The sequence below is a fragment of the Vanacampus margaritifer genome, chromosome 6, assembly GCF_051991255.1.
Source record: "Vanacampus margaritifer isolate UIUO_Vmar chromosome 6, RoL_Vmar_1.0, whole genome shotgun sequence".
NCBI classification, from domain to species: domain Eukaryota; kingdom Metazoa; phylum Chordata; class Actinopteri; order Syngnathiformes; family Syngnathidae; genus Vanacampus; species Vanacampus margaritifer.
This window is the reverse complement of record NC_135437.1, coordinates 5543014-5567736: the sequence shown is the minus strand read 5'-3', so window position 1 is coordinate 5567736 and position 24723 is coordinate 5543014. Positions and strand designations below refer to the sequence as shown.

The following is a 24723-nucleotide window of genomic DNA, read 5'->3' as shown; positions in this document are numbered from 1 at the left end:
TTAAATGAAAAAACTAACAAAAGAAGAACTTTATTTTTACCTGTAAAAATACAAAGTAACTTTGTTCAAAAAGTTCCACAAGATGAATTATTCTAAACACAGTTATGTCACCTACAGTCAATGTCCAACAACACAACTTGCATGTGCATGCGGTTGAACACTTGATTCAAAGCACTTTAAATGTACAGCTGTTTGCCCTTTGCGGACACAACACACTTTAAATGTACAGCTGTTTGCCCCTTGCGGACACAACACACTTTACAGTAAAAAACAAAAAGATACTTTACAAATGAATTGATTAGCAATATTGTCTCACAGCAAGGAGCTCTAGATTGGGTGAAAGATCAACTCAGTTGATTTTGCATCATGTACACCAAGCCATAAAAAGACTAAACTGCCTGTACTGTGTAAGTCCACAATGTATCAAACGTCATGGAAAGTCAACTGGAATAGATTCAAGCTACAAGACACAAGTTATTGCCTTGTCAATATTTGTGCTATAGAGTATACTTGTGCTTCTGTTGCTTTAAAACAAAACTGCAATGAACAATACAAAGCAGTAGCATGCAATTTCAGACAACTGTGAAACTCTAATCAAATTGTTAATTATCCATTCAAGAAGTTTATTGCGAACTAATACTGTAGGTACAATATACAGTATTAAGAATCCTAATTAAAAAGGTTTAATGCAATGCCACAGCATAATACAATGCGTTCTGAGAGGATTTTTGTAAACTGAATTGTTTGTAGGTCGTTACTGCTATCTATAAGGGTTAACAGTATCAGTGGCTGAAGGCTAAGTGCTGTCCAAACAGCGGCAGTGGTGTTAGCCAGTTAGCAACAGGGGCTAATGGCTGCCTGTCAATGGAGTCTAACAACACTCAACGTTGCTAAATGTCTGAAAACCAATCACCGCCAAAATTCAGATATTCATATTCCTCCTGTTGTCTATATCAACCTGTAAAAATATAAAAGCAACGATGACAAAGTCAGGCTTTTGAGTGAAAAAGTGGTCCCCTCCTACAAACAATGGCCATTATTAAAATGTGTTGAATGTAGTCATTATGTAGTCATAAAAAATCATTAAAGGGGAAATCAACCCCCCAAAAAACCCTTGACAATAATATGTATAATATAAATACGGGGTTTCGGTTAATACTGCGTTAGCGGAATATGGGTTAAGCAGCAAAATCCAGCAGTTTTTGACAATATCAAAAGGCGGCCATTTTGCCACTTGCTAGTGAAAATGTCATCACTGTTGAACTGTGATTGGTCGCTGCCTACGCCCGGCGCAATTGTGATGCCATCTTTTTTTTTTTTTCCTGAGATGCCATCTTCAGTCAACAGCAAGTGGCAAAATGGCCGCCCCCTGAGATGGATAAAAACGGCATGATTTAGCTGCATAACTCATTTTCCACAAATTTAATCAGAATGTCATGTTTAGACTAGTGAAGTCACATATAACATATTGTCAAAAAAGGTTTAAGGTCGACTTCCCCTTAAAATTAGTTTTTCAGGGGGTGAATTTTAGAGCCAACATCCTTTTTTAAATAAAATTATATAAGTGCCAATATTATATTCAGCCAATCAAATGTCCCTTTAAATGACATTTACAAGTTTTGTGAAAACTTCTGTGCTCCACAATTTACAGCCAGCGTCAGAAATCAGTGAATCAATGTTCTTTGGGGTTTCCGAGCTCATTCGCAGCTTGCACACAACTGGCGTCTCAGATGTGTGGACAGAACAATACACGTAGAAGAAAAGTGCACAAGCACAGGCATGTAGAAAAAGAAATTGTGAGCAAATGGAAGAATATAAGATCATAGCCCTTTAGGTTTATGTTGCACTAACCCTTGAAAATCCTTGTGCGATTTGAAGTTTTTCTACATAGGTTTGGCACATTTCATATAACAGAAGATCAGTGTAGAGGATGGTTGAGACATTCACTCCGGATTTTTTCCTTGCTTCATTGCAAGTGAAAGTCTGTTACGACGTGGATGAAAACCTTTGGCCAAACAGAGAGCAGCGTATGTATGGATGGCGAAAGAAAAGGATGGCGAGTTTTAATGTTAAATTTTTTCTATGGCGTCAACAAAAACTGTTTGCGAAAATGCGAATGTTTTTGCTACATTTATCAGACTGTGGATGATGTTGAAAAAAACAGCACGTGCTGTGTTCATGTAGGGATGGGTACATTTTGCATTTGAACCGGTTTGGTTCCAATTGTTAGTGCTGGGGTATCGATACAGGTACTGGACAATACCAATTTTCGGTTTTGTTTTGTTGTTCGTGGTAATAAATGTTCATTTATTTAACTATAAAATAAAATTAAAAACATTCACTTTAAGTTTGCTTGCGTGGGTTTCCTCCGGGTACTCCGGTTTCCTCCCACATTCCAAAGACATGCATGGCAGGTTAATCGAACACTCCAAATTGTCCATAGGTGTGAGTGTGGATGGTTGTCCGTCACTGTGTGCCCTGTGATTGGCTGGCAACCAGTTCAGGGTGTACCCCGCCTACTGCCCGAAGCCAGCTGGGATAGGCTCCAGCGCCCCCCCGCGACCCTTGTGAGGAAAAGCGGTTAAGAAAATGGATGGATGGATATGCAAGATTCACATAGGTGAGCTATTTTGGATTAAAACAGCGAATTTTGCCAAAAGGTGAGGGATTTTTATGCCTGGTAAAATAAAGAGTTGAAAACAATAAATAAAAGTCACATGGGTTAAGGAACGAACTGACAACTTTCAGGTTGGGAGACATTACCACCTAAGCTATGCCCCTCCTACTGTTTGCTTATTTCCAAGAGCAGAACAAAATTTTGGGTCTTGGAGTTACGAAGATTCCAGCTGACGAGCGATATGCTAACACACACCAGGAGCTCTGTGGCTTAGGGAGTAGAGAGGTTGTCTCCCAAGCTGAAGGCAGTGAGTTCCTTCCTCAACCCTTGAGTGACTGTAAATATTACTCTAAAAGTGAATGTTTGGCCTCACTCTAAATAGAGTCAAATTTACTGGACAGAATTTAATGTGTAGTGAAAGTGTTACAGTAGTTGGTTCTTCATTTACGCTGCGCGCTACATATAATTTTAGTTTTTCATAAATATACAGAAATCGGTTTACACCTTCTTTTGTTGCACTCTAATGTGTAAGAAACTTTGTGTGAATAAAAAGTGTTGCAACTTCCTTGACTGTGAGTGGAGTATGTCAAACTGCAAACTTTGAAAACTGCTCTTGTAAAATCCTTTCCCCCCCTCAGTTTTATACATAATTGTATTTTGTTAGCGGCACCTCTGCTAATGATTTTGACCTGCAGTGCTCACAGAATGCCAAAAGGAAGATGCATTGTGGGGGCTTATATGACAGAAATTTGATTTTGACACATAGGTAGCTGTTTTGGTAGAGATATGAGCTTTTGCAGATGATCCATGATGTGCAAAATCATCCAAGCTATTTTGGGCAAAAGCACAAATTGAATGCAGATGTGCCAAAGCAATTGAGAAGGATCTTTGCAGTTATGACAGTACCGACTCTGTTTGGGAAAGGAACTTGGAGTGAAGCATGTGTGACCAGTTTTGGGATAGATGCGTGTTTTTGCTTATGAACTGATAGGTTGTGCACAAATGTAAGTCTGTTTAGCCAAATGAGCTTGCAGTTTTGAAAATGTAATTCAGTTTCAAGAAATGTGCCAAACCTTGTGGAGAAAAACTGTAAGTAATACTTTTAAGTTAAACACTGTAATGTCATATTACATTTGAAAGCATTTCTAAATTTATATAGAAAAAGTGAAAAAAGGAACAGTTAACATGTTCATCAAGAACAGTTGGAATGTTAATTGGAATGGTACTAAGACATCACTCGCAGTATCTAGCTGCCTACATACATACTGTACCTATCCATTCATCCATCCTAGCGTGAGTGACAAACCAATCAACAAAAGCAGCCTTACCGAGGTGCATTTGTGAACTGCTGTGAACATCCGCGTATTTGTGGTTGAGCATTTGCAAATTGATGTTTTTACTTATCTCTCTCTCTCGCTGCTTATGTGATGCCTTTTTTTTTTTTTTAGGTATGCTTTTATTTCCATGTAGGTTTTTTTTCCATTACTAAATTCTTACTTCAAATCGGTCTTTACTGTGAGCATGAAAACCCTGATAGATGGTAGTGTGGTCTGTAGTGTTTGGTGCTTAATGATCCTCTCAGTCTTAATTTTGACACTGGTTGAAGGGGGTTTATGTCTATTATTTCCAGATTTCACTATACGTGGCAGGGTTCTGTCCCTATCAACCACGGACAGCAGTGGTTCACTGTACAATATTATTGAAAGGAATTAGTATCAGTTGTCCATTTGGCTTGAGCCCTGGTTAGTCAGCCTTTGGCCTCGCTGATCTAGTCTTTTAAATAGTGTCAAGTGCAGCTTTATACAGTATACAATGCTAATGTGGTTGTCTGTGTAGGTTGAAATTGTTTACTGTCTGTTGCAATCGGAATCTGGTTGCAGGATTGGGTTTTTTTCTCCAGCCAGCATTGATGCTCCTAGAATAGACAAAAGTAGAAAAAGGGACTGTCACAAGGATGGAGGCTGATCTTTTCATAGCTGATCAAACCATACCTCAACGATCCAGTACATGTGTATATGACTTAAATAGGTGTGGCTCTAGCCCATAATCCAAATAAAGTGTCCCTGAGAGTTGTTGGTCTTACAACAGAAAAACAGTACAGTGGTACCTCGGAGTTTGAACACAATTCGTTAGTGTGAAGTGTTCAAAGTCCGAATTGTTCAACCTGTGAAACATTTTTTCCCATAGGAAATAATGCAAATGCAATTGATCCGTTCCCAAGCTCCAAAAACAGAAAATTCCTATTTTAATTACTATTTATGTAAAAAACATGTACAGCCTGTACAGTATTTAAACAATATAAAATACCTTACCTTTTTTGTGATGGCCTAAGTGGATGAAAAATGCTATGTTAATGAATGCATGCTTTAGTTCAGTGCTGAGTTAGTGTATTTTACATTGGGCATATTGTTAGACTACCAAGGGGTTCTTGTGTGCGGTTTCGTGTCAGGCACGTTGTTAAACAGCTAAGGGAGGTCCTTGGCCAGTATTTACGGAAGTAGTTACAACGGCGCAATAATCTCCTTCCTAAATCCATTATGGTTCGTAGCGCTGTACGTTTTGCTTTTCTGCCACCGGCACTGTTGTCTTTCTTTGGGCCCACGTTGAAGAAACTTGTCGTGGAAAAATCAAAATAAACTCGCAAATGTACGGAGCACCTCCGGGAGTATTCACCTGCTTTGACTGGAAATGAGCAACGCTTCGTCTCCACTACCGCAAAGTGAGCATTCGGCATCGCGCGGCTTCACTTGGCTACCCAATCAAGGTGCTTTCGGCTTTGCTTGGTTTGATTGGATGTTCAAACTCAGAGGCATTTTTGACTCAGATTTTTGGGTAAAGTCTTGATTTGTACGAGTTCCGAGACGTTCGAACTCCGAGGTTCCAATGTATAACCAGACACCCCCATTATCCCGATACACCCAAATTCCTCTGTATTATTTATTTTTAAGAATATTCCAAACAGTTGAAATAAGCAATTTTAATGTTTTGCTAGCTTTCTGATGGGGTTGTTTGGATTTTTCAGCCTAACGACAGCATTCGTCACTCACAGTGTTCCAGATGCAAATAGCGCATTTGAAATGAACTCTTGATCATTAATCTGCCCGGATAATACACGGCCATGGAACAACTGAACAATTTGTTCCATTACTTCTCTTCCAAAAACCAAGCAAAAAAAAACCCAAAAAACCATGCTACATTTAATTTTAAATGCTAGTAATAAGACTTTATCTACATTTTGGCAGCCTTATTTTTTTGGTCCCACTTTTTTTTCATGCAAATACACAGCGCCACACAAATTTTTAGGTAGAACAGCCTGTGATAAATGTTGACATCTAGTATAATAATTGATATTACCTGTACACTGATTTGCCCAGTGTTTGTGAGTTAGAAGGTTTGTGATTAGCAAGGCTAACAGTGTAAAAAAAAAAAAAATCCAACTTTCTGGACTATCAGGTCTTCCATATAGTTAAGTGCTTAGATATGAAATATTTATTTGATGTAAAAAGAAACACGCTTTACAATCTATTAAATGTACTGCAATTAAGATTTTTAATCTGTTTTGATAAATAAATCATTACCACAAAAACAGTGAGGCAAAGATGTTTTGAGTAAAACGTATTGTGGTTTGAGAATCATTGGAGTGCACTGCACTTAATTTTTACCACAGCTACACCCACGCAGGTTTCGCACGCACACAATGCTCAAAGCACATTCGAGTACTTTTTTTTTTTCTTCCAATAGTAGTATTCTATGTCACAGAAAATATCGATTGTGAAAGTAAACTTGGGAAAACAAAATGTGTTTGTTTTTATATTGAGAGTTATGTTAAAGTATTCCAAAGTATGGAATACATACACAAGTGGGAGACAAAGTATTAAGACAAAAATGCTTTTAAAACTATGTACTCAAGAACAGGCTGCACTAACACAGTATTAATTTTTAAAGACGTGTGGGCAAAAAAAAAAAAGAAAGTAATGCAAGAGACAGTGATGTAAAAAGGAAGAGCTGCATATGGGTACATACGGGCCCCATGTCATAAGAAAGCTATGCTTTCTAATAAACAAAACTCAAAACAAACCTTAACGACATACAGTAACTGGTCTTCATGCACTGTTTCATTAAAGAAAGCGGGTCCCAAAAAGACCTAAACTAAAGTTGTCCCTTAATTTGAGCGTGGTGGAATCGACAGCAAGATTTGCTGCTTGAGCAACATTCTGACAGAGATGGGAAATCCAGGTCTAGAAAAAAAACCTGCCACAGTTTGAGCAACAGGTGCTTGTACTCAACCGGCAGGTAAACAAGGTCATTACAAGAAGCACCAAACTCTGCTAAAATAGTAAATAAAATAATAATAATAATAATAAATAAAATAGTAAAACCCCTGCTGCTGGCAGGGGTTTTACTTTCTTGACCTGTTTTTTCCATCTCTGCATTCTGAACACACAATCATCACTCCTGGTGATGTGTCATTGTGTGAACAAGCTGTCACTTTTGCCTCTCATAGCAATCCCTTTTTTCTGGGGGGGTTAAAATTCAGATTTTTGCAGGAAATCTCAAGGACAAATATTAGCGTGAGGATATGCACGTGGACAAAATTGTTGGTAGCATCTATTAATGAAAGAAAACCCTACAGCAGACAAAAAAACACATTGAATGTTACAAAAGTAATAATACATTTAAACAATTGTAAGAATTAATCAGAAATAATCCATTGTTTTTGAAGTGTAGTTCAACTGAATTAAAAGCAGACACATTTGTGAAACAGGCCTGAACAAAAATGATGGTGCCCTGATTGTTGCACATGTTGAAGCATTAACTGCAATCTTAACATTTTTTAACGTTCAATAACTCTTCTGCCCACTCTTTATGACCAAATTGCTCAAGTTGACGCTAGTTTGAAGGATGCTTTTACCAGATGGCATTAAGCTCCTTCCACAGATGTTTAAAAGGATTTGAGGGCCACTCCAGAGTAGTCCAATGGTTTGCTCTTAGTCATTGTTGGGTGTGTTTAGCTGTGTGTTTGGGATCATTATCCTGTCGCAAGACCCATGACCTGCTACTGAGACCAAACCTTTGAGTCCTCTGTAGTCTAGAATTTCTTGAGATTGTCCTGAGATTTCATTGTACCCTGCCTTGAAGACACCCTGTGCCAAATATAGCAAAACAATCCCACAACATAATAGAGCCACCACATGAATTTTCTTAGTATGTTTCATTTGTAAACATGGAGCTGATGCTCATTGCCAAAAAGGTTGTAGTTGTGTCTCATCTGTCCATTGGACATTCTCCTCAGGCCGAATGGTTTTCATTTTCAACAGTGGCGTCCTTCTTGTTCATCTGCAATTAGTCCACGTTGGCTCAAACAACGATGGATGGTGCGATCTATCACTAATGTACTTTGACCCTGAATTTCTTTGGAGATTGGGCTCTTTTGCTACCATTGCTATTAGCCGCCTCTTCAATTTATCATCAATTTTCTTCCTGCGACCACACCCAAGGAGGGTGGCTGAAGTCCAGTTTATATTATTTCTGAATAATATGGGTACAGAAACATGAAGCTGCTTGAAGAGGGTCCTATAGGCTTTAACTTGAATGTGCTTGCCATAATTGTTTCCTAATTTCCTGAGACACCTCTCTTCTTTGTCTTCTGGTCCATGTTTATTGTGGTACACATAATTTCAACAAACACAGTGAACTGCTTTATCAAGGCCGACTGACTGATACAAGTTTGAAATTTTTGACACACCTGATTGAAAATGCCACTATGGTCAAATTATTTTTAGCCTTTCTTGGGTACCAACATTTTGAGTTATTTGAACACTGGGTTTTTCTTTCATTAACAGAAAGATACCAGCAATTTTGTTCACACCGAATCTACTAAATTGAGGATTACCACCAAATTCCACAATGAAAAAAAAAATCTATATATTTATTTCTGTTTTTCTTCTAGGGATGTCCCAATCACACTTTTTTTGGACCCGCGTCCGGGTCACCTTATTTTGAGATCGGCCGATTCAGAGTCCCGATCCAATACCTCAGCATTTTATTAAACATGAATAGAAAAGAAAACCTTTATTGTCATTGTATGCTGCAGATACAACAGAATTGGAGATATAAAAACTTATATTAAACACCAGTAACCAGTAACAATAAAATAATGATGACAAGAATAAATACTGTCCAGATCAATGTTCTCAGGGATCAAGAATTTGTCAATCCCTGTGACAGGAGCGGCTCATTCGGCCAGCCGGTAGCCAATCAGCACTTAATAGATTAGGTAAAGGGTGTTTTGACCGCCGCAGACATGTTCTGATGGTGGAGAATGATGTCCCAGTACTACCTTCTTCCCTTTGTAGTACAGATACTACTAGTAAACGTGTTAAAATGAAAGCCGAGATCAATCGTTGAACACACACCAGGATCTTGGCTAGACAAGCTATCCCTTAGTTTTTAAAAAGTAACAACTCTTGATGAAATTTCGACCTCGTGTGTGTGTGTGTGTGCCAGCACCAACATATTCAATATACTGATTACACAATCCCACATCAACCTGTGTTATTTTTCCACCAGATGGTATCCCAATAGATTGGTACAAACTGACACTGGAAAGTCGTACTCTCCCAACTGTTCCACTGGAAATGCTTGAATGAGTTAAACCATGGATGGGCAACTCGCAGTCTTTCATGCTATAGATAAAATTGCCCCAAAAAGTCAAAAAGTTTAGATTTTTTTAAAAGAGCAGGAAAGAACATATTTAAAAGGTATGTTGAAACACAAAAGAAAATCACAAAAATTACCATAAAAAGTCCCAAAAATTGTAAAAAATATATATATATTTTTTAAAAGACAGAAAAGTGATTTAAGAAAAGGCACAAAAGAAAACGTTCAAAAAGTGACCATAAAATGTCCCAAAATAAAAGAAAAAACTTCCCAGATTACCATAAAATGTCCACAAAATTGCCAAAAAGCGTCAAATTTGACAGAAAGGCAACAAAGTCTAAAAATGTATGAAAAACCAAGTATGAAAAATTACAAAAACAAATCCAAAAACAGACAGAAGGTAGAAGAAAATTAATCTCTACAAATTGGGCCCTCAGTACATTTGACTAACACTAACACCGTTTCCTTCATCACAATCTTCAAATGTTTTGTGGCTCAAAACTGAATTTTGGTTGTTTATTTGGCCTAAAATGGCTCCTTTGACAGTAAAGGTTGCCGACACCCATGTATGTACTAAGATGTGCAGTGTGCACAATCATATGTACAAGTGTAGTACTGGATCGTGAGCACTTTATCTTGGAATGAATGGATTATTATAAAAAAAATGTTTAGCTAAGCAGTGAAACAACAAATTACCAAAATCACGATGAACAGTCATTGAGAACTTACCTCATAATGTATTCCACTTAGGCAGGTAGGTGCTTCCACGTGCTGACAAAGGCGGTGGGGATGAGTGAATAAGGCACAGTGGTGATGGAGTTCCAGCTGTCAGATGTTGGATCGTAACAATCCAGTGTTTTACACCTTTGTGTTCCAAAGTAACCTCCAACTACGTACAGTTTATTTCCAGAGGCCACAGCATGGCAACTCATTCGTTTGGATGTCATGTCACCTACACGACTCCATTGATTGGTTTCACAGTCAAACCGATAAGCAGAGGCAGCTGTGAATTCTGTGTCACCACCCATGATGAAGATCTGACTCCCCAAGACTGCAGCTGCTGTGTAACGCCAAGGTTGCGGGCATTCAGCTGCAATATTCCAGCGGTTCCCAACAGGGTCATAGCATTGGACCTAGAAAACAGAAGACAAGAGAATGGCTGAGTTCAGGCAGGTTTTGAACCAGAAAATGCTGTTAGCATTATCAAACTGGACCAACCTTAGAGGCTTTTTCTCTGTGTATACTGGTGCCCCCAAAAACAAACAGTTTTAATTTGGCACTGACCACGGCTGCATTACTGACACCATCTCTTAAGGGAGCCATCATAGTCCACTTGTTACTGACAGGGTCATACCGCTCAACCTGGGAAAATATTACAAAACAATCTAGTTTACTACAGAATTGTCTTTGGCAAGATTAAAAAAGTATTATGGTCAAATACGTCGTTCTCTTACCTGTTTTAAAGAGACGGATGGAGAGGCAGGATAAACAAAGGCAATGGCTGTGTGACCTCCAACCACATACAAGCTGTTCTCCAATTCAGCTGAACCATGACCAAATCTGAGTTGTGCGAGTGAAAAAAAAAAAACAACTCTAAGTGAGATGTGTGTATTGTGTCTATGAAGAGCAACTGCTTATATGTTTTGCACAGTGAAGGCACTAATTGTTTCCTCTGGAGGTGTCTTCATTTCCGTCTTAACACTTCCACAACGTCTAGTAGGATAAAGCATCCATCCAGCCATTATCTAAACCGCTTATCCTGGAGCCTGTCCCAGAGGTAGGTGGGATACTGCCTGAACTGGTTGCCAGTCAATTGCAGGGCACACATGCATATTTGTCTTATTCCTTGTCAGCTGGTCTAAGCTCATAAAAGCATAGCCATGAACCTACTGCATTGTTATATCACATGCTAAAATGCTCACTACTCAAGTCAAGTTGCAAAAAGGATGTTAATGCTATTTCATTTTTAATGATTAATGCCTTGTGTTTTTGATACAAGTTTAGCTCATTTTAAACTTAAATGTATATTTTTGTTTGAAATACAGTGCATGGAAAATGTTCCTGGACAACAAAATAGTTTGCTGTAGTGCACAATGTCTCTCCATTTGTATTAATAATTGCTCTTTATTCAAGCAAAAATATATTTTATGTGAATATTTGATTATCCAATAGAATTTTCAGTAGGATACTTGAATACTGAAATATTCAATAACTGCAGCGCTACAGCTATCCTGTTATATTGTCATGGAGCAGCAATAATGTTCCACAAATAATAATAATAATTGAGCCATGAAAATGACTTAGTTAAGGCAACATATTTTCACATTATGTACATTACATCCAATTACAGCTCCCGTCCCACTCTTGGATTAAGCAGTATGCTCCAATATCCTCAAAGGCATTTATTATGACAGACCTTGCTATTAGCATGGGTGCTCCTTTCGACCATTCTTCATGAACTGTGTCATAGATCCAGACGTCTTTTGACACTCCATTTTCTGACCCTCTTCCTCCTGTCACATAAACCTTACAGCCAATGGCACATGCACTGAATTCTTTTCTTGGGCTGGGAAGGTCTGCCTTTGGTATGATCTCCTTGGCTTTGTGGTCAACCTTAATGTGGATGAATCATAACGACAATCAGAAACAAAAACAACAAAACGAGGATGTAATTGCATATGCAATTGTTGTTTCACTTCTGATATTAATTTGCATGTAAAACAAATAACTGGGACTGGTCTGGTTTTGAATATGGCGGCTCTATGGCTGATTATATTTGTAATTTAAATTATACAAATGGTGTAATTTGCTGTCTTCTATGCAACACCAATGTACAGTAACAAACTGGTGATCGTTGAGAATGGATGGATGGATGAAATAAATTTAGACAATGACAATGATCAGTACTGTCCTGTATATGAATTAAAAATGAACATTTAGTCATAAATTGGTAACTATAAAATGAAAACAGCTATGCATAGAGTGGTGCATTAAGATATGATTGACCCGACTCATTAGTTTTTTGGTATACGAGCCATCATTCTGTGTTTTGTTTTTTGCTTTGACTTGCAAGCGCAAACTTGACATTCAAGCACTGAATGGTAAATCACTTCACCAACAGTGTTAATTTTGACAAGAAATTTGAATTTAGTTTTTGTTATAGTCTTTTGACTAAAATTATTTAAAGTTTTAGTCATAATCTTGTCATCTGATTGTATATTAGTTTTAATCCGATTTTAGTCGACGAATAAAAGAGCAAGTTTAGTCGATAATTTTCCTTCAGCATACATTTCAATTTCTATACAGAAAACTATAACACACCTATTTGTAACTGTAGTTTAACACGCAAGACGCATTTTATACATCGGTGTCTATTAATTGTTTCAATGAAACATGTTGAACTGACAATAATTTAACTTAGTTTTCACCTAAATAACAATAGCTTGAGATTAATTTTACAGCTGCACAATGAATGTAAACAAGTGCAGTGAGCACTGAACAGTTTCTGAGTGTTTTTTTCTCCAACCCGCATTTGATTCCTTCTGATTGGATTAATTTTCGTCACTGTGTTGTTTTCATTTTCGTTTTAGTCATTGACAAAATTGTCAATCAATTTTAGTTATTGTTATCACCTCAATGAATGGCTTCTATTTTAGTTAGTCAGAAAACTATTTTTGTGACAAAAATGACGAAAATTTTTCATCAACGAAATTCTCATTGCTCCACAATAAGCAGCAGTTTTGTAAATAGTAAAATACTAATCAAAAAAGAGACTTCAAGCTCTTTAATGCCCAAACTTACACATTAAAGACTTACACACTGAATTACACAGTGTACTTAAAACAACCGAACAACATTGCCTGAAGAATGTCAGCTAGCTTAATGCCAACATAATGGAAAATGCCATTGGCATGCTAATTTTAGCATTGATAGTCACAATTTTACAACCTTTGTGCAATATTTTAATACAGCCAGTGAGTTAACAGATAATAAACACAAAACGCAAATGCATATATATTTTTTATCCGCGACAGAAAATGACTAATGTTATAGCAGCTTACTCTGCAACTTGTAATAGAAGTAGAAGTAGTAGTTATTCTTCTTCAAATGCCTCTGCAAGACTATTATATGGTGACCAAGGCGGGCACACCAGAAGGAGCAGCCCAATTAAATGAATTGCAGCATTGAATCTTGATGCACAAACAGTTAATTCTTTACATTCTATTTAATTAGGTTATGACACAATTTTAGAAACTACAATACTATAGAATACTATTTTCCTTATTTAAAAAAAACAACATTTGGGATTGGATGGATTAAAAGTATTTCTGTTGTATTCCCATTTTATGGGAGAAAGATGATTTGAGATGAGTGTTTTCAGTTACAAACCTGGTCATGAAACAAATTAAATTCCTATCTAAAGCAACACTATTTGATCAGCATTTTTTTCCCTGACAACTTAAGTCCAAGTTTAGCTTTCAGTAAAAGTCAAACGTGTGTCTATGTGCAACTCACAAGTACTTTGTCGTGGCACGTTGTGCATTTGACATTTTACCTGATATATCTTATCACACATAAAAGTTTGGCCTCCCAATATCAGCAGCGTGTGCCCTGCCTTGCGCGGTCGAGCACAGGGACTTGTCACAATTCCATCATTTTGAAGAATTCGTTTTTTACATTGCATTGCCTCTTCTACAACGACCCTGTAAACAGCAAACCATTCAGCAGGATTTAGGAACAATTATGTTTTTAAATGCAACATTGGGAGAAAAAAACACCAACTGAATCGAGGGGTTTAACATAAGGTACCTGCTCTTCTTGTCAGCCATTACTAGCTCTTCACAAGCAACAGCCTCCAGGAGACATTCAGAGGGGAGAAGAGCCAGCCTTATGGCCCCAAGCAGCTCTGGTAAATGGTGACGCCGATTATCCAAGTCATTTCGAACCCATCGCATCACAGAATTAAACACGATCTATAAATAACAGAAGTAAAACGGACAAACAGTAAAAATAACTTATAAGTACATTTCATTGGTATAAGTTATGTAACATTAGCTAATACAGCCGTGTGTGGCTCCCTAGATCAACGCTACGGTTTTATGAATTCGGGCATAGGAATTTACTCTTAGCAGTTCTTCCAATTGTGTACACCTTACTTAGTCAAGGTGGATGATTATTGGATGCCAAACGATTTGTAAGATTTACTAAAATATATTATCATGGCTTACTTTTTTATATATAGATATATATATATAATTGTAATTTCTCTCCCACACCAACAGTTCTGTTCCATCAATTTATATCATATCCATCACTCAACATCTGTTTCAATTTCCCCCCCACAGTGCAGCAGGAGATCAAGAAAATAATAATTACATCCAAACCATCTACATGCTCCCTTGATCCCCTTCCCTCCCCTCTGCTCAAAGCTCACTGTCATTATCATCATCTCCAATCTACACTTCATCTCAGTTGATCACCACATTCTCTTACACCGCCTCCAACATCATACTGGAATCACTGGCACCGCCCTTCACTGGTTTCAATCATATCTCACTGGTAGGACCGAGTTCGTAGCCCTAGGGGATGCTACATCCTGCCCCCACACTGTTAGTTGTGGGGTTCCTAGGGCTCTCTGCTTGGTCCAACCCTCTTCAATATCTACATGCTTCCCCTCGGTCATGTCGTCAGCAGGCATGGAATACAATTCCATTGCTATGCTGACGACACACAACTCTACTTCAAAGTCACTCCAACCTTCACTTTCCCCTCTTCTGCCACTCAACTGGACTCCTGCCTGGATGAGATTAAGGCCTGGATGAATGAAAACTTTCTGCAGCCAAACAGCTCCAAAATAGTAGCTATTTATTTAGGCAACCCACACCAGCTTTGTTCCTCCCTCTTTTCCTCCGTTTCCATTCTTTTCCATAACTTTCCCCTGTCCCCTTCTGTGATTAACTTCGGAGTCAGATTTGACCCCCATTTTAGCTTTGACAACCATATTAATCACATCTGCAAAACGTCCTTCTTTCACCTCTGCAATATTGCCAAACTTTGACCATCTCGCTCCCGTTCTGCTGCTGAGAAGCTTGTCCATGCCTTTGTCTCCTCCAGGTTGGACTACTGTAATGCGCTTCTCATCTGGATCACTGGCAAAAGCCTAAAAAGGCTTCACTATGTACAAAACAGCGTTGCCCGTATCATGATACGAAAATATGAGCACATCACCCCCATCCTACGCACTCTGCACTGGCTTCCTATACACTTCCGTATCAAATACAAAATTCTCCTTCACACCCATCACTGTCCGCACAATCTAGCCCCCACCTAACTCACAGGATTCCTCAAACATCAGACAGAACCCGGTCAGGCCAACTGCACCTTCTGCGCTCGCCTAGGACTAAAAAAAAGCTTTCGCTGATTAATTTCTTTTAGGAGTATTGATTTTAGTCTTGACTTTTTATTATTATTATTAAAACACATTATTTCAATTAAATTAAATGCATTGATCGGTTGAGAGGAGTGTCTATCAGGAAGTCTAATCTAAGATTCAGGGAGAGCAGTGTGGTTTTCCTACAGGCTGTTGAAAGTGGACAAGCTCTACACGCTCGGCAGGGTCTAACAAGGGTGCATGGGAGTTTGCCCAACCAGCCTACATGTGTTTTGAGGACTTGGAGAATGTATTCGACCGTGTCCCTTGAGGAGTTCTGCTGCGGGGATGCGTTGGGGGATATGGGGTACTGGATCTCTTACTGTATGACAGATGTCAGACTTTGGTCTGCATTGACGGCAGTGTGTCCGATTCGTTTCTAGCGAGGGTTGGACTAAGGCTGTCACAGATTCTGTTCATAACCTTTATGAACAGAATTTCTGGATGAAGTCAAGGCGTTGAATTATTCCAATTTGGTGGCCTCATTATTTCATCTCTGCTTTTTGCAGATTACGTGGTGCTGATGGCTTCATCAAGCCACAATCTCTCACTCTCAATGGACCGGTTCACAGCTGAGTGTAAAGCAGATGGAAAGAAAATCAGCACCTTCAAATCTGAGACCATTGTTCTCATGGTAAAAGGTCCAGGCATCTTGCCACAAGTGGAGGAGTTCAACTATCTTGAGAACTTTTTTACGAATGAGTGAAGGATAAAATGGGAGATCGACAGGCGGATCTTGCAGCGTCGGCATTGACGCAGAAGCAGACTCTATCAGTCTGTCGTAGTAAAGACAAGTTACCGGTTGATCTAGTTTTTTACCCTTGCCTATGGCAATCTGTGGGTTGTGACCGAAACAAAAAGATCCCGGATACAAGTCGAGCCACTACTCCTCTCCTCTGCATCAAGAAGAGCCAGAGGGCTTGGGCATCTGATTAGGATGCATCCTGGACGACTGCCTGGTGAGGTGTTCCGGCCACGTCCCACTGGCATGAGACCCCAGGGATGACCTAGAACACACCAGAGAGACTACTCGACTGGCTTGGGATTCAGGATTCACCCAGAGGAGTTAGACAAAGTCGGTGGGGAGAGGTATGTCTGGGCTTCCCTGTTAAAGCTTCTGCTCCCGTGAACCGGCCTTGGATAAGCTGAAGAAAATGGATGGATGGTTGACAATGCAGCTGACTATTCTTGCTGTACCTGTATCCCTTTTTGTAATTTGAGTAGCCATTCATGTACAGGAAAATGAGTCAAATAAGGACATTGTGTAAAACGGAAATAAAAACAAAATATAATGATTTGCAAATCCTTTTCAACATATAATCAATTGAATACACTAAAAAGGTAAGCTATTTCATGTTCAAACTGATCAACTTTGGCCTGCAACAATGGCATTAGTTACCACAGTGTTACATCACCTTTCTGTTTAACAACCCTTAGTAAGCGTTTGGGAAATGAGGACAAAAATTGTTGAAGCTTTGGCAGGTGGAATTCTTTCCCTTCTTGCTTGATATACAACTTAAGTTGCTGAACAGTCGCTTCGTAATGCGTCACACGTTTTCAGTGAAAGGCAGGTGTGCACTGCCAGCAGTCTAGTCTAGTACCCCCACGCTCACAAAGTCACGGTGTTGTAACACTTGCAGAATGTGGCTTGGCATTGTTTTGCTAAAATGAGCAGGGACGTCCCTTGCTAAAACCTGACTTCCCATTGTCGGACTCAAAAAAGCGTATTCTATTCTATAACATTGACGTTTTAAGAAAAATAGCTGACATTTAAAAGTAAAACTGTAATGAAACAGAATTACTTACCTGTTCATCTTCTATCTCCAGCTCATCACTAAGCACAAGCTCCAGCAGCTTTTCTTTAGTCAAACTATAGAAGTCCTCGGATTCTCGTATCTAAAAAACAATTAACACTTCTTAAAACATGATGCACTAAACATATCAATATCTGCTTATTTAGACATACCAACCAAGCAGAATTTCACATATAGTTTTGAAAATGACACAAAAACATTCTTACTGTCTAAAGTAAAAAGTTCTGCAGTATATCAGTTACAGTTGTTGCGAAAGTACATCACGAGAGACTATTAATTTCATACAATTTGGTTAGTATTTGGTTGAATTCCATCTGTGAAAGATACTAAGTCAAAATATTGATCCCCATAAACTTAATTACAAACATTAATGGGTTTGTCAACAATGTACACACAGTTGAAACACAGCTCATGGCTTATAGAAGTGGTGGGAAAAAAAATATTGGTAAAAGTCACATTAAATGTATACATCTTTCGACAAATATTAATCATGCAATTACCTGTAGTTTATTCTAATTAATTGTATTTAAATTTAAATACCATTTTAAAAGTAATAAAAGGGAAAATGAATAGGCGGCGGGGGGGGGGGGGGGTGGGTGGCTGCATGAATATGCTATATGTAAATGAATCAAATCATAGCACTCTTAAACATACTGTAAGTCAAACTCGAGGCCCACGAACCAGAGGTGGCCTACCACTTTATGTTCCATAACACTAATCCAAATAAAGTATCAAGTGACTGTTGCTAACACGATTTGTTCTCATTTTGTCAGAAATCAGAACAGATTACTACCCCACCTATTTTTTTGTTATTTCGTTTAACAAGCTTCATTTTCACCATGGCACATCATTTTGATACAGACATTTTAAAAGTAATGCACTAGCCAAAAAAGTGCCCCCCTTGATGTAGATTAACGTATAAGTAAGTAATTTACAATTATACAATTACAATATTGTTTTTAAAGGATGTATCTGGAGTGTACATCGGTTTACCGTTTCATAGTGTAGCAGGCACATCCTCCACGACAGCTCATACAATCTTTTACACTGATGGGCATCTGATAATAACATCATCCCTAAACAGTTGGAAGAGTGAAGGTTTTTTTCTAAAAATTCTGCTGCGGCATCCCGGATGTCATGAAACTGCAACATGTCTCCTGCCTCTAACAATGATTCAGCATTCTCTTCATTTATAATAACTCGAGATGAATAGGCGAAATCCAGCAGAAGCTCCAAGACCTGTAAGAGTGAATAATTAATATTAATGGACACAATGGACAACACCATAGGCCGCATTTCGATGACAGACTTCATGAACCACATGTCTTGGGCAATCAAATGAAGAGACTGACACAGCTGTCAACAAATTACCTAGTGGTCTGCTTATTTGTTATTTTTTAAAGGATCCCCATTAGCTTATCAAAATCAAATGTAATTAATTTGTATTTTTGTTCAGTGTAGATTCTTGCCCCCAGAATGCCACAAGATGGCACCAAAGCAATATTTTTATTTTAGGCATGGCTTTGGCCTGAAAAAACATTTTTGGGCTAATAATGGCGGATATCTTACAGAAGTAAAAATCTGTAAATTTGCAAGTTCATCAATACCAAACCACAAATAAATAAAACCATACTAATATTAGTACCTCAGGGTGTATACTGTCTCTGAAATTTACTTCACTGTCCATACTTTCTCGAAGTCCTCCACTGAACATGGCTTCAAAGTAACGGCTGCAAGCTGCCAATACTGCCCTGGAAGATGCAAAGTGTTCTGTTAGGCACCTCCAAAAAGATATCAGCATGGCTTAAGTTGTGCTCACAAGTTTACATACCTTAGCAGAATTTGTAAAATAATGACTTTTTTGAAGAAAAAATATGACTGTTCAAGAGAATTTTTTTTAATGCACTTAGTTAAATATTTGTATTAACCCCCTAGAATATTTTTCTTGCAAACCCCTCCCCTAAATTGTGTTATAAAGGTTACAGGTGACATTAATGGTGGAAAACGCTATGAAACGATTTCCTTGTCTCATTATTGATCATAAAAACCTGGCATTTTAACAGGGGGTGTAGTATATAAGCTTTATTGCTTAGTGTACAGCCACCTTTTTCCTGTTTTTGTAACTTCTGCCTGGCAAGCTTATGGGGTATATGCCATGGAGGAGGCAGGACTTCCAACTGTCACACACAGGCGCTGTTATCGGTTGCTGTTTGCGACATGTGGGCCACGTCCCGGTCCTTGCGCTGCCGCCCCTGTGCCCCTCGGTTGCGCGTTCCCGTCAATGGCCGCGAGTGTGTAGTGTTTGTCTCAGTTCTCCGAAGCATTTCAAAGAGTTGAGACGCCCTGTGCGCTAGCGCCCATCGGTGGGCACATGCGGTTGAGGGGCACAAGGGTGGGGGTGCAAGTGTTGGGACACAGCCTGTGTGTTGCAGCAGTGGCCGGAAACGGCGCTGGTGTGTGACTTACGGAAGTCGGAAGTCCGTGGCATCTACCCCACTCTGCTGTTTTAACAAATGTATACAAAACAGCTTAAGACCGCTTCTTGCGGCTGAATTTGTCTTGATTTGTTGACTTATAAATATTTTATTTATAATTGTTGATTACTTTATCAATAGTAGTGAATATTATTTTTTATTATTGTCCATTTATTATTGTTTTAGTTTATGTGCTGGTGGGCTAAAATCTGAATGCACATTCGTGAGCTTTTATTTTTAGGTTAATGCTTTGAATTAAAAAATAAACAAAAATCTACTCATCAGTTAGTACTTCTTTTGTTTTTTACTCACTGAATACTTTTCCTTGTGTAATTAATGTTTTACTCTCCTTGAGTCCTTTTAATTTAAAGTAAGAGTACTCTTTCTTGCCTAAGTTTTTTGGCTACAGTAACTGAAATCATCCAAATTGCCCATATAAATCGTTTACATGCATATGTTGAGACACACAGTTTTAAAGATCCTGAAAATGATTTTGGTGATTTGTTTCTATAAAAATAAAAAAAACAATAAAAAAAAGTGTTGGGAAAAGGTACTTTCCCCATATTTACGATCATTAAAAAAATGCAAGAAATTCAGAAAATATCAGAAAAATATAACCCAAGTAACCACAAAAGGTAGCTTTTAAATGATTGTAAAGGTTAAATCATTAATTAGCTGTGGCTAATCGTATTCTTTGGAAAGTTGAGTTCACTTTCACTGGCCACACCGAAACCTGACTAACATTACTTCTCATGTAAAAAGTGCTTCTTTTTTTTTAATCAAGGGTGCACTTTATACTTGACTTCACAAGCATAACAATTTTTTTCCCATATTGTACAGATTTATATCGGAACCTTGTGAAAGAGATGTACTTTCATTCCAATATGATATGTAATGTCAAATTGTATATAATAGCTACATTCAAAATCGATAACATAATTGTCGCTGGTCTGAGTAGTATCGGTTGAGTCGATTTGTCCCAATAAAAGGGTCTCAAACGGGTCAGGCCAAGGAACAAGGAAGCGGCCGTAAATGAAAACAAATATTTCTTACTAAATGTCCTGTTTTGATAGAAGTGGGTTACAAAAGACGGCAGGAAGTATTTTCCAGTCTTTTTCGTCGCATTGACATTTTTACACAACCCTCAGGTCATCTTCGAAATACTTGACTCACATCTGAAATTTGGAACAGTGCAAGTCCATTTTTTATCCATTCTTGCATGTATGCCAAGTAAACTAGCAGATTATTTTTTTTAATCATTAATCTTGAAGAGTGTTTGTCGTTGACATAACTTGACAAACATTTCAGCACATTGATCAGTAATATTAGAAATGTGCATATTTACTACACAAGCCATTTAAATATATACATTAAACATGTTATTACTATATACAGGAACAAATACATTTGAAGCAACAATCAATTTTTTACCTATGACATTGGAAGGAGCGGTCCCCAGCCCACAGGGTGATATCTGTGAACATGCCCTGTTTCCTCATTGTGTTCAGATGAGTCAAGACACTGTCAGGGTGTGATGGCTTGTGGAATAGTGAAATGTTCATGGATCCCGTGCTGGTGCGGGATTTCCGATTCTCATGAACAGTCACCGACATGGTGGCCGTCCTCACTGAAAAGCATTAACGCACCATTAACAATCATGTATACTGTATTCACTAAGTTCATGATAATTTCATGATGCAGGAGAGAGGGACACAAGTGTGGGTCCATGGGGCTAGGCTCTGCAGAAACAATGAGCCGATGGCACACACACCTGGATCGACAAAGTGCAGTCGGACCGTACTCTTGGTGGCACCACATGATGATTGTGTAGGGTCTGTAGTGTGGCCATTCACCCAGTCCAAAACACAGAACTAATTTAACCAGTACGGTGTTTACAGTTTATCCCCCTACATATGAATGCTTGTGTACTGCATGTTAGGCCGTTTCTTTCCTGGAGGTCTAACAAAACCTGGCCCTCTTGAACAAAAAAATTAACCGAAGTTTCCCCACTGGCTGTGTTTACTTCTGCTGTTTACAGCTGTGTTACGATGTTGTGTAGTATAAAACACATCCCTGCCCCCCCAATTCTGATCAGCTAAAAATGATGCGATTGTTCCAGATTTCTGATCACATGATGGGGATTGTGGTATCCCTTCCTACAGTTGTTTAATTTTATGTATTGCATTTTTACCAGTGTTTCGCCCCACCACGCGGCTAGAGGCACTGGTGCCCTCACTATTCTGCTGTCCAGCCCCTCTCTGGCACCGATTCCTGGGTACGGGGTAAGGGGGTCCCCGGGATGTGGGGAGCCGGCGGGGGTGGGATGGCGGCTTGTTGGGAGGAGGGGGATGGTCGTACGGGTGGCTGGGTGGAAGGGTATCTGGGGTCCGGGGGCTGGGGGCTGGGTTGTGGTGGGTGGCGGGTGTGGGGCAGGAGGTTGTGGGGGGAGCGGGGGCTGTGGGCCGTTGGGCTGCCTGGTGGGCCTGCCGTGCCCCGTTCTGCTGCGTTGGGCTTAGGGCGCGGGCTGTGTTGGGGTGGGGGCGTGCTCCGGGCTCCTGGGTTTGCTCTCCGGCCGGTGGCCCCCGCGGGGCCCGGGGGTTGTGCCCTGGCGCTGCCGCGGCCTGGAGGGCCGTGCTTGCCCTGTCCTGGTCGACGGCTCCCTTCCTTGGTGGAGGTTTTCATGCATGCCAGATCCACTACACCAGCATCTACCGAAATTCAAACACAATCGGCTTCTTCCTCTAGTTGCTGAATAGGTGGAGGCTGATGTCTGTGGATCTCACTCTGCTTCATCTATCCTTCCTGCCTTCCTTTTTTCAGTCTTTCCTTTGGTCTCTTGAGGTCTCCCTAATTTGTTGGAATTTAGATGTTTCTGGGGTTGGTGAAAGATTCTGGTTTGTAACCCTGTGGGTAGTAGGTGGTGTCTGGTCGGTGCTGGATTTCACTTTCCTTTCTTTTTCTTTGATCCTTCCTCGGGTCTCCAGACAACTTCACGATTAGCGGGATTCTGAAGTCTTCGGTTTAGGTGAAGGGTATGTGATTTTTAATAGGTTTCAGGTGAAATAATGAGCACAAACTCACACGCACGCACATATGCACACACAACACAAACACACGCGCACAAACACACACACACGAAATAGAGAGACCTATGATGATGACATGTTGAATCAGTAAGATTATTATGATTGCTAAATATCAAGCACAGCTCGTTTGTTAATTAACAAATAAATGTTTTATATACAAATCAACGCTTTCTGGCATGACATCAGCAAAAATGTTTGGAATATGTTGCTATGCCGTAAAACAGTAGGCAAGTATATGGAGTAAATAAATTAGATAGACATCCATCTGGTGATTGGATCGGTGATTGGTTTACATAAACACATTGATCGGTGATCTGCCCTAAATATCCTGATCGTGTAGTCTTAATAATAAATTTTTTTAAAAAGCTTGTTTAACTCAAAATTTGGTCAGTGTTTGAGACTAACTGTGAGTGGTGTGGCCTTAATGTGAACCATGTTCTGTAACATAGCTAGATAAATCCAAAAATGTATACCTATATCATTTGAACTGCCCCTCATCACAGTCAAGAGAATCTCTAATGCCAAATCATTTTACATTTTCACTTAAACATGTGATCTCCAGGGTAAACAATATACTTTCTTTAGATGTAAACACAACAAGAGGTTAATATTGTGGCGTCTTAGTTACCTCATGTCACCACAAATATTCCTTCACAGTAAATAAAAGAGCTTGCCTCCAAGGGAAAGCTCTGCTCAAATCGGCAGTCATTCAAAGGTGTTTGTATTTATTGCATGTATTTATGAATAATGTCAGACTTAGCTAAACACACAGTTCTTCAAGTACAGTATGTAGTATACTATATGTGTGTTGTGGGTGCAATAGTGCAAACTTCTACATATACTATATGTATATTGCATGCATCCAAATCTACATATACAAGCAAAACAGAGAGGTGCTGACTCGTCCAAACAAGCTATAAATAATAGGGACCTCAAAATACATGAATGGCACAAAATCCTTGTTTAAAAAAGACCCTCCAAAAAACATGGCAACAACAATAACATTAAAAACACACAGTCCAACACTGCTTCGCCATATTGTGATGATTATCTAAACATACCAAAACAGAGTTAGCACATAAGCTATCAACCGACTCATTTGATCAATTATGCATGTGACATTTAAATCCTTCTTTTTCTATCGTTTCTAGCACTAACACATACCAGTGACTTCGATGAGGCCATACTTATGAAGCTAATCATTTTACAGTTGGAAGGTTTAGCTTGTTCAGATGTGGCTCAATATGTAGCAAGCTTTGTCATTCCGATGGCAGAAGCCAAAAACTTACCACAACCAGCCGCTCTCTGCCAAGAATGATGGACTGAAGTATTCAATGTGTTTAGTAAGTGCCGTCAAATGATAAAACATTACCGAATTGCAGGCTAATTTATCGAAGGGAAGTTAAACGATGGAATCTAAACGAATTTCTTCTGTTTACTTTCTAAAAGTCTAGTGAGCCATAATATATAACATTAGTTGTTTACTGTACTCACAATTCCAAATGTAATGTTAAATCACCCGCGGATTAAGGATCGGTGATCAAGGCGAAACCTCCGTACCTGTCTAGCACACATCAGACAGACCTTGTTGAGTCGACTGTCTGAGACTGAAGCTAGTCGAAACCCCCCCCCCTCAAAATAA

The 24723-nt window shown here is 39.1% G+C and overlaps 1 protein-coding gene across 4 annotated transcripts; it reads right to left on the bottom strand.

Moving 5' to 3' along the window:
• enc2 (ectodermal-neural cortex 2) lies at positions 1-24723 on the bottom strand. 4 transcript variants are annotated; one of them, XM_077568625.1, is made up of 12 exons: positions 24576-24723; positions 21427-21622; positions 19167-19272; positions 18515-18760; positions 17514-17603; positions 14087-14250; positions 13833-13980; positions 11694-11890; positions 10732-10837; positions 10496-10639; positions 10007-10410; positions 1-4532 (listed from the first exon to the last, which is right to left on the bottom strand). In XM_077568625.1, the coding sequence occupies exons 2-11, from the start codon at positions 21606-21608 to the stop codon at positions 10024-10026; spliced, it is 1770 nt and encodes a 589-aa protein (XP_077424751.1). In that variant the 5' UTR covers positions 21609-21622; positions 24576-24723; the 3' UTR covers positions 1-4532; positions 10007-10023. The 4 variants fall into 4 exon arrangements, with proteins under 4 accessions (XP_077424751.1, XP_077424753.1, XP_077424752.1 ...); XM_077568627.1 differs by having other exon boundaries at positions 24642-24700; XM_077568626.1 differs by having other exon boundaries at positions 24371-24673.